The 15,524-nt window shown below is 39.7% G+C and overlaps 1 protein-coding gene across 1 annotated transcript in view; it reads right to left on the bottom strand.

Moving 5' to 3' along the window:
- LOC132836782 (heterogeneous nuclear ribonucleoprotein L-like) overlaps nucleotides 1-15,524 on the bottom strand; it is a 47,250-nt gene that overhangs the window by 21,144 nt on the left and 10,582 nt on the right. The window contains exons 6-7 of the mRNA XM_060856245.1: nucleotides 13,723-13,795; nucleotides 3,267-3,326 (exon numbers count right to left, since the gene is read on the bottom strand). Coding sequence (XP_060712228.1) covers nucleotides 3,267-3,326; nucleotides 13,723-13,795 — 133 coding nt within the window. The remainder of the gene's footprint in view (nucleotides 1-3,266; nucleotides 3,327-13,722; nucleotides 13,796-15,524) is intronic.

Below are 15,524 nucleotides of genomic sequence, written 5' to 3'. Positions count from 1 at the left end.
GGCTGTTGCTCGGTCTCAATACTGTACTCTTACTCTATCATACATTCCCTGACAGCTTTAGCCTCTGGAAGTGTACTTTTCTTAAATATATTTTGTGATTTAGCCTCCACAGCAAATTTCATAGGTTCTCAAAATTTTGTATCATTGTCAAGTGTAGGTGAACTTGCTAACTACATGGCATGCAATCTGGCATAGAGACCCACCTGACAACCACCAACTAGGGAAGCTGCAGCAGACACTAATTTAGATACCCATTAACTCTTCGGCACATACGCAGAAGCGAAAAAAAAAAGTATAGTAGATAATCCACTTTTCAAAAAATATTTATTACATCCCTTAAAAAGACATCCTGGGATTACCAAAATAGAATCACAGAAACCCTATAGCGCAGAAGCAGGCAATTCAGCCAAACGAGTCCACACTAACCCTCTAAACACTAACCATCCAGACCCACCCCCAGTAACCCAGCACATCACATGGTTAACTTACCCAACTTACGCAGACCTGGACACGAGGCATATTAGCAGAGCCAATCCACCTAACCTGCACATCTTTGGACTGTGGGAGAAAATAGGAGTACCCGGAGGAAACCCACACGAACACTAAGATGAAACCAGATTCAGGTCCCTAGCACTGTGAAGCAGCAGTGCCATCCAATGAGCCATCATGCTGCCTAATACTCAAAGTTGGAAACATGTATTGCTAGTACATTCATGGGGACAGTGAAGTCATCTACATGTGTTTGAATTTACAGGCGTAGAACTAAATTAAAGCACTAAGTGGCTCTCAGTGGTTAGCACTGCTGGCTCACAGTGCCAGGAATCCGGGTTCAATTCCAACCTCGGACAACGGTCTGTGTGGAGTTGTGACATTCTCTCCGAATATGCATGGGTTTCCTCCCACAACGCAAAGATGTGCAGGTTAGGTAAATTGGCCTACCTTTTGCATATCACTTTAAGTCTACACCTTGTCGTTCTTGTACCTTTTATGAAATGGGAACAGGTAACCCACATCTACTCTTTCCTGCTCATTCATGATTTTGAAAACCTCAACTAAATCCCTCAGCTTTCCACTCTCCAAGGAGAACTTCTTCCATCTATCTTCAAAAGGTCCTCAACATTGAACTATTCTTCTAAATTGCTTCTGCACTCTCTTCATTGCATTTGTACCTTTTCTATGTGGCGTCCACAACAGTACACAATACTCCAGCTGAGGTCTAACAAGTTTCTTACACAGTTCAACATCAGCTGCTTGCTCAGTACTTTATGCTCCTATTAATAAAGACAATGACACAATGTTTTATCAATTGTTCTCCCCATCTGTCCTGAAACCTTCAATGATCTGTGAATATATACACACCCAGGCTCCTCTGCATCAACACCCTCTTACTTAATATAGTTTGTTAATGTTCATCCTACCTATGTGGCTCACCTCACACTTCCCTGCATCAAACCTCATCTGCCACCTGTCCACCCACTTCGCTAACCCTTGTCAATGCCCTTTTAGAGTCCTACCCTGTCCTCCTCAGAGTTTACAATTCTTACAATTGTGTTATTTGCAAACTTTGAAATTGTCCTCTGCATATCAAAATCCAGATCATAAATATATATCAGGAAAAACCAGGGTCCCAACACTGACCTCGGGGAAGTCCACTACAAACCTCCTCTAGCCCAAAAAAATGCACATTACAATGACTGTTTCCTAGTACTCAGGCAATATTGTATCCATGTTCCTAATGTCTCATTTATACCATGACCTATAATGCTCCGCACAAGTCTGTTGTGTGACAGTGCATCATCTGCTTTCTGCAAATTCACGTATAACATTTCAACTGCATTACCCCATCAAGTCTGTTCATTCTTCAAAAGAAAAAAGGCAACTAGTTAAATGATTCCCCCTTTTCATATCCATGCTGACTCTTCCCAACTAACCTGCCTTTTACCATGTGAACGCTAACGGTGGCTCAGTGGTTGGCACTGTTGCCTCACAGCGCCAGGAATGTGTGTTCAATTCCAGCCTCGTGTAGGTTAGGTACATTAGTCAGGGGTAAACATAGGATAAGCTGAAGAGCAGGACGAGTAGAGTAGTGATCTCAGGTTTGCTACCGGTGCCACAATGGGCAGCACGGTGGCACAGTGGTTAGCACTACTGCCTCACAGCGCCAAAGACCCACGTTCAATTCCTGCCTCGGGCAATTGTCTGTGCGGAGTTTGCACATTCTCCCCGTGTCTGCATGGGTTTCCTCCGGGTGCTCCGGTTTCCTCCCACAATCACAAAGATGCGCAGGTTAGGTGAATTGGCCATGCTAAATTGCCTGTAGTGTTAGGTGCAGGGGTAAATGCAGGGGAATGGGTCTGGGTGGGCTGCTCTTCGGGGGGGCCGGTGTGGACTTGTTGGGCCGAAGGGCCTGTTTCTACATTGTAAGTAATGTAATCTAATAAAGGTAGGGAATGGGTCTGGGTGGGTTACTCTTCAGAGGGTCGGTGTAGACATGCTGGGCCAAAAGGCCTGTTTCCACACTGTATTGATTATATGATTCAAAGTCCAAAATGGATCAGTCTTTTCTTCCAATAATGGCCCTGCAATTTCTTCCATTATGCATCAAGTATCCACACACTCAAGGCTTGCTTTGTGATGAGATAGTATATTTCACCACCAACACCACACCCATAAAATTGAAACTGGCCCACTGTAAGCATCAGCGATTTCCTGCAGATGTTTGCCAAAGCATCAGATCAGATAATACCCAGGGAACAAAAACGGAAAATAACAGAAATTGATTTTTAAATTCTATTTGGACACACAAATAATCTGGAAAATACAATTGTGGAATTTCAGATTGCTAAGAGAAACTGGAATGTTATAATGCATAGGTTTAAAAGATTTTAAGTGGAACCAAGCTATTCATATAAAACTTGATAAGGATTTATACAAAACTTCATCCATGAGGTTAGCAAGTCCAGTCACCCTTGGCTACTACCAATTAGCACATCATTCTTCACTCATAAACCCACTTGTTGGGTTGGGCAAGAAACAATTTGAGAATTTTATATATTGTGATCTTATTCAATGCAAACAGATTTATTTCTTTCCCCATTGAAGGTAGGAAAACATTGAAATGACAGTCTAAAAATTAAGTCTTCGTCTCTGAAACTAAACATTGGATATATGCACATTTTGAATTTAAGTAGAGAAGAAGACACAGAATGAACATACTACAATACAAGTGGAGACAGTGCTGATATTTTTCACGCAGTCTTACTCACCAAAGTTAGACGGAGCATCGCCAAGCAAGGCAGGCAATCTAGCGCGCTTGTTTGAAGGCTCTGGAATAAAAATGGAATAAATCTAATAACAAATCACATCTAGCATGAATAAACTATTAACAATTGTTACACACAAGGTCTCACTTTCAGAACTACATTAAGTAGCATTGCCCAAGCATGTAATACTAAACAGAGTTATCAGAAGTCAATTTAAAAAAAAATAATCAAAATGACCATAGTTTGCACAAAGGAAAACAAAACTAATACATAAATGAGTCTACTTACAGCAGTGCTAGGGCACAAGGTCCAAGTGAACATTATCTTACCACTTTTATGCCTCAACAGCAACAAATGGCAGTTTGAAAGATGGTTCTCCATCAAACATACGGTTGCAAGCAGATTCGACACAGGCTTGAAACTTCAATCCTGCATCATACATTTTACAGTAAATGAACACCATAAAGGTACAAGATTACAATTAGAAAGAATTCTCTACACATCATATTTCTTTATTTGCACTTTAAAAGCTTACAGCACACAGGTGAAGTTACAGAAGGAATGAATTTTTAACACTGAAAGACTGCAGGTCAGAGTCTGTGAGAAGTGACTTAAGAAAAGCTGTTCTTCTATGTTTGAGCCCTCAAGGATTCCCAATTGTTGTAGGTTCATTTGAAAACATGTGTATTCATTTTTCGCACTGATGTCCACTGTACACGAAGTGAGAAGGGTCTACATATTTCCTCTTAACTAACTAGTGAAGATAGCTTATGCAAATGCAAGTATTCCTACACAGTAGGTAGAAGATACTGGTCCCAGGCCAGAAAGTGTAACAGAATTGGAAACTTGATCCACACTCATGAATCTGTGTTGCTGGTTGACTAAATTTTGTATCGTACATCATAAATGGGTCCAACAGTTTTCACTTTACAATGTTTAAGCTTGGTCAGTGACCATATATAAAATAAACCCAAATTCAAGTTCAGCCAAACCAAAACTGCAAAGTCAGTGTTTTAGGAAACTTTGAAATGGGTGAGCTGATTCTAAAGGGTTAATGTCCTGTCTGTACACCATTAACTTAGCTGGGAAAGCACCAAATGGTCTGAAATGTGAGCTTCAATATCTTTTGGGAGCAGGAAGAATATCAGTCAGGACTTTTGCTCACAGTTTTCTTCCCTATAACCTTTTGTTGAAATGAAGATAAGCTAAGCAAGGACAAAATGAGGCTCAGCTACAATATCCAAGATGAGTAGCCTGCTGGCATTCATGGTGGCCTTGAATCTTGCAAACAAATAGCAACTTGGCAAGATACAGTGATTATACCACAGGCTGATACAGAAGTGAAAAACAGAAAAGCAGGAAGATAAACATTATATCCAAGCATTTCCCTCCTAGTCTTTTTATATCGCAAGCAAAAAGGGACTTGGCTCATCTTATTACCTCCTCCCCCATTCCAACCTCTCACCCTCACAACGCACAGCCCTCCACTCCCCCTGCTCCAATCCCAACCCCAACCTCACCATCAAACCAGTAGACAAGGGGAGTGCAGTGGTAGTTTGGGGCACTGACCACTACACTGCTGAAGCGAGGTACCAACTCAAAGACAACTCCTTCTACGGCACCATTGACCATGACCTCACCCCCACCCCTTAAATCACCATACCATCATCTCCCAGACCATATACCGCCTCATCACCTCAAGGGAACTCCCACCCACAGTTTCCAACCTCAGTTTGGGAACCCCATATCGCCTGATTCTACCTCTGACACAATATCCACAAGCCTGACTACCCTGGCCAATCCATCATCTCAGCCTACTTCTGCCCCACCGGATTCATCTCCACCTACCTCGATAGTGTCCAGTCCCTCCTGGTCCAGGATTCCCCACATACATTCAGGACACCACCCACGCCCTTCAAGGCTTCTGATTCCCCAGCCCCCAATGCCTCATCTTCACCATGGACTTCCAGTCCCTCTACACCTCCATCCGCCATGACCAGGATCTCCACGTCCTCAGTTTCTTCTTCTCGATGTCACCCCCAGTACCCTTCCACTGACACTCATTCATTTAACTGAGCTGGTCCTCGCCCTCAACAATTTCTCCTTTGAATCCTCCCATTTCCTCCAGACAAATGGGGTAGCCATGGGCACCCACATGGGCCCCAGCTATGCCTGTCTCTTTGTCGGCTTTGTAGACAGTCTATCTTCCAGAATTACACTGGCACCACTCTCCACCTTTTCCCCCGCTACACTGCATCAGCACCATCTCGTGTTCCCACAAGGAGGTTGAACAGTTTATCAACTTCACCAACTCATCCACCCCAACTTTAAATTCACCTGGACCATCTCTGACACTTCCCCTCCGCACGCCCCCGGACCTCTCCACCTCAATCAATGGTGACCAACTCAACACTGACATTTTCTACAAACCCGACTCCCACACCTACCTGGATTACACCTCCTCCCAACCTGCCTCCTGCAAAAATGCTATCCCCTTTTCCCAATTCTTCCACCTCATTTGCTCCCAAGAGGACCAGTTCCACTAGAGAACACACCAGATGTCTCCTTCTTTAAAGGTCTCCCCTCCCACACAGTTAAGATGCCCTCTAACGCATCTCATCCACATCCTGCACCACCACCCTCGAACCCCATCCCTCCCACCTCGTCCTCACCTTCCACCCCACCAACCTCCGTATACATTGCATTATCAGCCGACATTTCCACCAGCTACAAACAGACCACAACACCAGAGATATTTCTCTTCCCACCCCTAACCGCTTTCCGTAAAGACTGTTCCCTCCACAACTACCTGATCAGGTCCACGCCCCTAACAGCCCACCCTCCCCTCCCTTGTCAATCTTCCTTCCCTCCACCTTTATTCGCTCCACCCTCCTCTCTAACCTATCACCTTTATCCCCACCTTCATCCACCTATTGCACTCTCAGCTACCTTCTCCCCAGCCCCACCACCCCTCCCATTTATCTCTCCATCCCAGAGGCTCCCAGCCTCATTCCTGATGAAGGGCTTTTGGCCGAAACGTCGATTCTCCTCAGATGCTGCCTGACTTGCCCTACTCTAATCTTGACTCATTATTACAGAAGAGACATTTCCCCCACATTCCAAATACCTTATTTAAATAGTAGGCAAAATATCAAAGGAACAAATTAATCATATTAACAGACTAACAGTCCCATGAGGGAATGTTCTTAAAATTGGTTTAGTATTTCTACAGATTGGTCTTTACTGTTTTATTCCTCAACCTCTCAGTATACTCGTGATGGCCATAGGCATCAAGTTTACTTAGTAAGCACATGTTCTCCATGACATGACGGTGCTCAGCAATACAACATATACATAACTGTCAAATGAGTTCTATATTGGAGACTCACTTGTCCTGAACGGTGACTGAACCATGGAATTCAGCTCACCCATTTCATGACCACTGCTTACATTGGTCTTTGTAGTATAGAGTATTTAGCTTTGCTATAAATTAATACTTTTAATTGAAGCTTCTCATCTTGTACTCAAATCGGTTCACGAGAAACACCAAATTAAAGGAAAATTGATCTGAACCGCTTTCACATACAGTATAAATGATTTCCATTTTCATTTGGAATTTCCCGCAAATTGTCCTGATTCATTCAAGCTAGAAAGCTTTTCACAACATGTCTTTTGTCAACAATACTCAAGTTCTGTAAGCAACTTTTTAAAATAACTCAAAGTATTTTTAACAACTCAAATCAAAAATTTCAGAGTAAAATTTGTAATTATAAATGGGTAGTTAAGAGTTAGTCACTTGCTGACAATTTCAGAATTAGGCCAAATACACTCCTTTTGCACAGTAACATTTGCGAATTTAGTGAAAAGGAATTCTGAATAGTTGACACATTACATGTACAGATTCCTGATGTGATTTCATGCAAGATTCTTCTCCTCAGTTTGATCTGGCAATGAACTTGAAAACTACATGATCCCTAAATGCCCCGAGAATTAATCACAGGGAGATCAAGGTCTTATTTAGATGTTATTATACAAATAAACATGTGCAGAAAGTGAAAAATCTAGGATTATGAGGAAAAGGTTCACCACTGCATATATCTGACCGTGGTATAAATGAATCACGACGTTTGAATTTATATAAGCCAAGGAAGCTTCTGGTTTAGTGAATATCTCGCAAAGCATTTAGGACTCAAGATCACAGCCACCATTCGAGGTATGTATAGACAGACAGAACTGCAATGTAAAACCCACGAGCGACACCATGAAACAGAAATGTATTTATTTCTATGGGACCTTGTCACCTTGTTTCTCTTATGCAACGTTATCTTGAGATGCATAATATGCAAACAGATGAAAGTTCTCTTAAGCTGCAGTACATTTGGTTTGCTGACATTGTGACTAAATAGGAAGATGAAAGTCTTTATGAAATGCACTGCGTTTCTAAACAGTATAGATTTGGAAAGGTTAATTTCGAGGCAGCCTTACATCAGCCATGTAAAAAAAGTCACCATTATTCTTTATAAAGATGAAGCTACTCAAAATGAAAATAATATTCCTTATTTCTCCCTGCAAAACAAAATCTCTCACCAATTGTGACTAAAATCAAATTTGTCTTTCACTCTGCTACTCCCCAGCCTCCCACTGCCCCGAGGCTGGCTTACAGCGGATCACCAAGTTTGCTCGGTTAAGTCAAGTATGACTATGACAGCAACTCTGTCCCACTGGCATCAATGACCACTCTACTGCCCTGCCCCAGAACTCTTCCTTAGAATGAAAGTGTCAACAAAGTATCAAGAAGAATCCCAGGCCTATCTTCATCATATATTTAAGACAAATCCTAACAAGCCAATTTAGATAAACACTGTTCTCAGTCTCTTCCAGCAATAGATGTATTGTGTCAGTACTGACAAGGGTATGAAAAACCTTATGCAGGTCAATGCCTGATCTGGGAACAAAGCACCACTGATGCCAACATGTGACATCTGGTTTTCCCTAACCTGCTCACACCCCTACTTCCCCACCAAAATGGTGCTTTACCATTTTATGCTACTCTGCACATGCCCATCTCTCCATGCCTATTTCTTTCACAATGCCTCCCATTGTCCCATCATTATCTGACATCTGGTATTAACCTATTCACCAACTTAAGTATTTTGCATATCTATTTTTTTTCTCGGTGTAATCAGACTATGGTCTTGCCCTGCTCTGTCTCCTTTCTAAACATTAGTCTGACAGAGAGTGAAAGGTTGAAAAATGAAAGCTACTTGCTTCCTATACAGATGCATCCTGTTTAAAAGGTTTTTAAGATGGTTTTGCAGCATTATTTTACATACTTTTCAAATAACACATACTGGTGCTTATACATCAAGAATAATACCCAGCAAAATACTAGGTAGCTGTTGTAATAATGGAAGATTTTTTGTTTAATGCACCTTGCTTTCAAAAGGGTACTTATTTGGACTTTCAAACTTTAGTTTTCATGACGTTGCATAAATAGAACAACATGCTGCCCCATGTGTCATACAGAAGGATTACAAAAAAATTAAATCCAGAGAGGAAAAAAGTCATGGTCTTATAAACATGCTGGTTCTTCAGTTTTTTTTTTAAATGTTTAATTGCCCTCAAGCTCTCATGTAATCTTAGCACTGACTGCATCGGTTCACAGTTGATATCAATGACTTCTCCTGCAGAGGTGACTGGCTCTGGCTGTAGAATGGTCTGCCCAGTGAAAGGACTGGTATCCTTCAGAGATTCTGTATGGTTGGAGCATTTAGTGGAAGATAGAATGCTGACTTTCAGTGCACATCAGGTAGAGCAAGAATGTGTCATTTTGTTTTGAAGTTAATGAGTAGAAAAGGCTTGGTAGATGAATGATTTCAGTGTCTTCACCTTGTTAGAGGTTGGTGAACAAGATTATAATGAAAAGCAGGACATATTTGAGGTGAAATTATTCAGGTATTTCATGGTCTCAACAGCTTGACGAGCTTCCTCATTCATTGTGTTTTCTTGTGAATACAGTGAGGATCACATGGTTTGCCACTCTCACCCCTTCCTTTTGCAGAGTACTAGCTACATGACAATCTGTGCATGCAGTCCACATCCAGCGATGGTAACGTTCATCGTTATAAGTGTGTATAGAAGTGAGCATCTTGTGTTGTAGGCAGTGAATAGAGACTGTTGAGAAAAAGCTGAAGGCTCGCTGTACGCAAAGGATAAGCTTCCAGCAACCTTCGATTTCTGGTTAGCACATTAAACTGTTTGGCTTATTTAAAGATAAATCAAAGTTTCAACACAGCAATCAATATAAACAATTGAAGGAGTTTTCAGTAAAGAATATAGGACATGCAATATTAGAGGGTCAATATTCCTATGCCACAAATATCTACCGGCTTAGTTTATAACAACCAATTAAAGCCAAGAACATCAAACATTGCTTAAGCCCCAATTATTATGTCAGTCCCCCCAATTTCTACAATATCCAGTTGATAGAAATTAAAAAGCAGTGTAAACAAGGTGAACCAGCCCTAGAGTATGTAGCCCATTCCTCTCCACAGAGAAATGTTCAACATTCCAATGCCATTGAGATGATCTTATTCACTGAAAGAATCAACAGATTTTTAAAAATTAAACAAATCAGTATTATTGTGGAAACATGGAATGAAAGCAAGAGGCAAGAGAAGAAATAAAGCTGAATTTTCTCATTCATTTTCCTCAGTCAAAAATTGTGGCTGTAAAGGATAGACATGAAAACATTACTCTATATACATTCACTGATAGGTCATTTTTAGTGCAAGGTTATTAAAATGGCAGCTGTAGGTTAAGTATGAACATAGTAACAGAAATTTGAAGCAATGTGCAGAGTATTTACACTGAATAGCGATGAGGTGATAGATTAATGTGCTTACAAATCTTGAACAAGAACTTGGAATCCTCGAGGAAACTGCTGCTCAGGTTTGGTGAAGAGGCTTAGGCAAAACTGAGGTGATATTATTCACAACTGAACTCCACCTCTCAGTACAAGTGAATTGATAAGAACAGATGGAAACAAGATTGCTAGTTTTGAAATATCTCTTAATACAACAATCACATGGAGAGGAGTTAGATACAGTAGGGTTGTCTTATTTTGGAATAATAATTGCAGATAACTCCAAGGCTTATTTATCAATTTCAGATTGGCTCATTTGTCAATTCTGCTTGATAGCAGCAAGCCTGATCAGTGTTTGGAAATTATAATTGCTGATGAAATATCATTCTTGAGTTCCTGACTATTATTTTAGGTTTGAATTACTTAACCAATAGTTTTCCAATGGAGAATATGTATAGAGTGATTTCAAGGCAGAGATGCACAGTAAGAACAACTCACCAAATTTACAAAACTTGAAATCAATACAAGATGTTGTTTCCAATTTGTTAATCGAGTGACAGAACATTTTTAAACAAATGGCAAGATGAATTGCCAAAGCAATGTTCTGAACTATATTTCTAACTGTAACAGCTAAATTAACCATTTATTGGGAAGAAAGGACAAATGTATTAAAAGATACTTTGTAAAGCATTCCAATACATGAAAATATTTACATTTTCATGAGTACACAACTTCACACGTTTTGGTTTGTTTAACTAGAAGCACATGGATGAGCCCAGTGAGATGCATTAATTAATAAGTGCTAGAACTACAAGAGATAGGCAAACCATTGCACAACTTAAATCATACTGAGAAGATGGCCTGGATCCATCTTACCACCATTTCCTCCCACCCCAATCAAACAGTAGCACTGAGGGCATTATTGCCACCTGTGTATTAGCTGAACAGGATGGCAAATGTGAAATGTTTATACAATTCACTTTAAACACTGAAGAAACAATCAACAACATTCTGTCTAGTTGAACCTGAATTGCACCTATTGAACATTGTCAGCTGCACATTAATTGGTTGTAGTAGTGACTAGCGGAACATGAAGCTTTGAATTTAGTGTCAAAAAACAAGCCTAACAGTAGGATATGAAAGTTAAGGGATTTTGAGTGTAGGTGATAGTATGTAACGTGATTTATTGCTAAATGGACCACTTTAAATGCTATACAAGTTTTTTTTAAATTCCATGACAGTGTAACTTCATTAAATTCAATTGCAGTACTGGTTATGTATTTATATATGTGGTTGGAGATTGCTGAGAATCTAAGAAGATCTAAATATGTTTGTGCTGGATCAAAATGTTTAAGAGAGACTTGAACTGCAGTTGTGGAGATGCCAGAGTGTTTGAATGACTGCTATATTGTCACCTTGCTCACACCAATCCTAAACTAAGTACTCCAAATGTGGCAGGATTGGGTAACCTCATTGCCAACATAAATCACTACTACTATCCTTAATACAGGGTGCTGGAAGCTTAGCTGAGTGCAGGTTCAAAACATAACCTTTGACCTCCAACCACTATTAATGACTTCAGATCCATGTTGAACAGTCTTTATAAGATAAATCAGATAACTGTCAGACGGGACACAAATTAACTAAATGGTGTGCATGTGGAACAATAATATAGCATTACTTGCTACATATTCTAATACTGCAACTAAATAGTATAAATCCAAATTCTGTTCCATGGCTAAAAGAAATTAAGTAAAACAACCAATCACACTTCTGACGTCTCAAAAAGAATAATGATCAGAGAATGCACAAACTAGAATTGCATTCGTTGAAATTTAAATGGTTAAATGCCAGTTTTCAAGACATTCAAGGGGAAAAGAGCAGATAGGGACTAAGTAGTTCTGTGGTTGTATAGTCGATGGGATGTAGTCTTTTTAAAAAAAGTGTAAATTTCACTCCAGTATATCAGGAGGCATTTGTACACAAAACTATTCACTCAAACATGTACACCAGAGCTGGAAACCCCAAGTACTATCACAGTTGGAAAAAAAAAGCAGTCTGATTCCTGAATGCTGACAGGCGCATATAGAAAGGATGACAAAAGATAATCATACCTATCGATATTCAGCTATCCAGAACAATGTTAAATATTTTCCCAAGTACAAGGAACATTAGTTCAATGGAGGGGCAAAAAGAAAACAAAAATCACCAAATTTCAGGAAAACTATCACATCCCAATAAGCTCTGGCAAACTGTGAGAATCCAAATGTTGATGATAGGTCACCAATTTGAAACATTAGCTGTTTCTCTGTGTACAGGTACTGCCAGACCACTGTCACCTGCATTTGCTGTTATTGTAGTTAGCTAAGCCATATTATAGGTTTATTTAACTAATCCACATAATTCTGTAATGATATTTTCTTAATTTTCTACAATACATGTATTTTAAAACATCTTAAATCTGACCCATAGCTCCTGATGTGCTCAATTGATGACTTCCCTCAAGTCTGGGCAAATACCAATGAGCTTCAAGAATTTAGAAAAGCTAATCCAATTCATTTTTAGTACTAGCTTTGTAAAACATTAACAAAATGTGGGCACTAATTAACAAAATAAGCTGTAAAAGAGAAAGTGAATAAATGAATAAAGGGTCTTTTCCCTCCCAGAGATGAGCTTTTTTTTTCCCCAACAAAAAAAATCACTTCAGTTACCTCGGATAGATAAAATAACCCCTACACATCATGCATAAAAAATCCATTCATCAGACATCAATTCCTCACCCGCAAGAATTTGCCAGTCTCTGGAAGTGTTTTGGCCACTGATACTAATCCTCACTGCATTAATTTCTCAGTCAAATGTAATCACAATTGAACCACTGCATTTCTAGAGTGCTTTCAGCGCAGAATAACAGTTCCAAGGCAATTCAAAAATAATAAAATATATTTTCCTTTGTGCTATGAAATTCTATTAGGAGGAAGTGACAAAAAAAACCCTCAGTTTAGGGGCAGCCACACAAGAGGATAGATACTGAATTCCTATACAAAACAGGTTTAGGGAGGGCATCTCACTGCTTGCTGCCTATGAAGTCTGGGGCTTAAAGGTGGATGAAGGAAATGGAAGATACACAAGAAGCCAAACTTAGTGAAATACAGAGTTCATAGAAACCTGCGGCAGGTTACGAAGAAGAGGATAAGGTGATGAAAGGATTTGAACACAAGTGGGAGTGTTTTAAAATCAGCTCTATTAATCTGATAATTAGCAACAGTTGAAGCACCACAAAATCACCTCAACTTCAGTAAAATGGTTGGAAGCCTCAAAAAGACGAAAAAGTTTAAAAGCAAACAATAAACCTTTTCAAAATCTCAGGTCTACAGTCTTATCACTTGTCTCACTTCCAGATGTTTACAGTCCCATATTCCACATACACAAAGATGATGTACAAGATAATTTTATTACACCATGCCAATAATGTGTGGTTGAAGGTCAGAGGTTCTACTATATGTTTGCTGACAGGAAGTAAAACTGAATAGAAGCAGAAAGTAAAGACAAGCTATGCAAAAGAGGACTGTATTGAAATTCTAATTAAATTCTTACCTGGTCTACCAGGATTAGGGTTTACATAATCCCAGGTATCAGCATCATTCTTAAAGACGTTCAAACGAGTTGGCTGCAACAGGAAATAAGGAGTTGTATGGATAAATGAATCTAGTTCATAGAAGGTATCACAAGACGATGGCTAAAAAATCTCAGATAAGTGCTCATTGGCTCAAAGGTTAAGTTAAACTTTGAAATGGAAACAAACTGAACAGCATTCAAAACAAATTCCTGAAGACAGATACATGTACAACATATCATGACTTCCTAAGAGAGCAATTCCTAGCAAACTTGAGCTATCAAATTTAATGTGCAGCAAATCATTCACAGCCCTTTCCCAGTTTTTAGTAAATTCAATGGGAACAAAGGCAGCGTTTATTGCCCATCCCAAAATGGCTTCAAGAAGACAGTCCTGAGTCACCTTCTTGAACACTGCAGTCCAAGTGGTGAAGGGACATCTATAGTGCTGGTAAGGAGGGAATTCCAGGACTTTGACCCAATGACAGTGAGGAATAAAGGATATAATTCTATGTCAAAAGGTGAAAAACTTGGATAGGGTCTTGCACATTGTCGTGTTCCAATGCATCTGGTGCCCTTGTCTTTCATAGGGAGGTCAAAGTAGTCAAGGATTTAGAAGGTCAAGAGTACTGGAAAGTTGCTGCAGTGCACCTTGTACTTAGTACACATTGTTATCACTGCACAGTAGTACTATGAATAAATGTAAGCTGACAGATGGGATACAATTAAAGGATTTGTAGCAATAATGTGTATGATTGGTCCAGTTAAGGTTTGGTCAATGGCAAACCTAAGGATGTTGATTGCACGGACCCAGCATAGATAATTCAATAACTGTGGAGATAATGAAGTGCACACTTTCTGAAGGGCCTGAATGCTATCTAGGTCTTGTTGCATATAAGCTGAAACTGCTCAAACAATGCACAACTATCAAACCAAATAGCTTCTGACCTTAAGCTAAAGGGAAGGTCATTGATAAAGCAACTGAAGATGGCTCGCCTAGAAAACTATCCTGAAGAACACTCATAGTAATGTCCTGGAGATGCGATGACTGCACAATATTTAGTGAAACATTGCATCAGGGACAGAATTAATTATTAGTGAATGGGCTAGTCATTAAGTGTCTAAAAATTAAGCCTTTAAGTTGACTATGCAACTATTTAACAAAGGGTTTAGATCAGTATGGTGCTGAAAAAGCACAGCAGGTCAGGCAGCATCCCAGGAGCAAGAAAATCGACATTTCGGGCAAAAGCCCTTCATCACTTTTGCTTAACTATTTAACAAAGACCATTGTCGCTTACCATCCACAACTGGAACTGAATGGCCCTACATCATATTATCAAATTACTTCACCATTGAGAGAGTTAGCCCAAGAATAATCTGCTAACTAGATTACTGAGCTTGGTAAGAACACAATATAATTCCAAGTCACACACTTGGTACTATACCAAGAATCAATTTCTGGTATTTGCTGAATTACTTGTCTTTCAGAACAGCAACTGGCACTAACTGGTTAATTAGTGTACTAATTAGCTTCAGAACACAAAAACATTTTAAAAACATGGTAAATGTTTGCAGCTGACATTATACATTCAACTATTGGAAAGCACATGCAAGGTACCAGTGGGCAAGATAAAACTCAAGTAGCTGTAACACACTCTACATTCAAACATCAACATTTGCCATTTTGGGACAAGACATCTGGAGAACTGTTCTCAGGACCTCATCCAACGAATCACCAGCTTCAGAAACGTAGGGTAAACTACCAAATTAGGATTTGTGGGGAG

The sequence above is a fragment of the Hemiscyllium ocellatum genome, chromosome 47 (assembly GCF_020745735.1).
Source record: "Hemiscyllium ocellatum isolate sHemOce1 chromosome 47, sHemOce1.pat.X.cur, whole genome shotgun sequence".
NCBI classification, from domain to species: domain Eukaryota; kingdom Metazoa; phylum Chordata; class Chondrichthyes; order Orectolobiformes; family Hemiscylliidae; genus Hemiscyllium; species Hemiscyllium ocellatum.
Note: the sequence above shows the minus strand (reverse complement) of the source record. Positions and strands in the feature narration are given on the sequence as shown.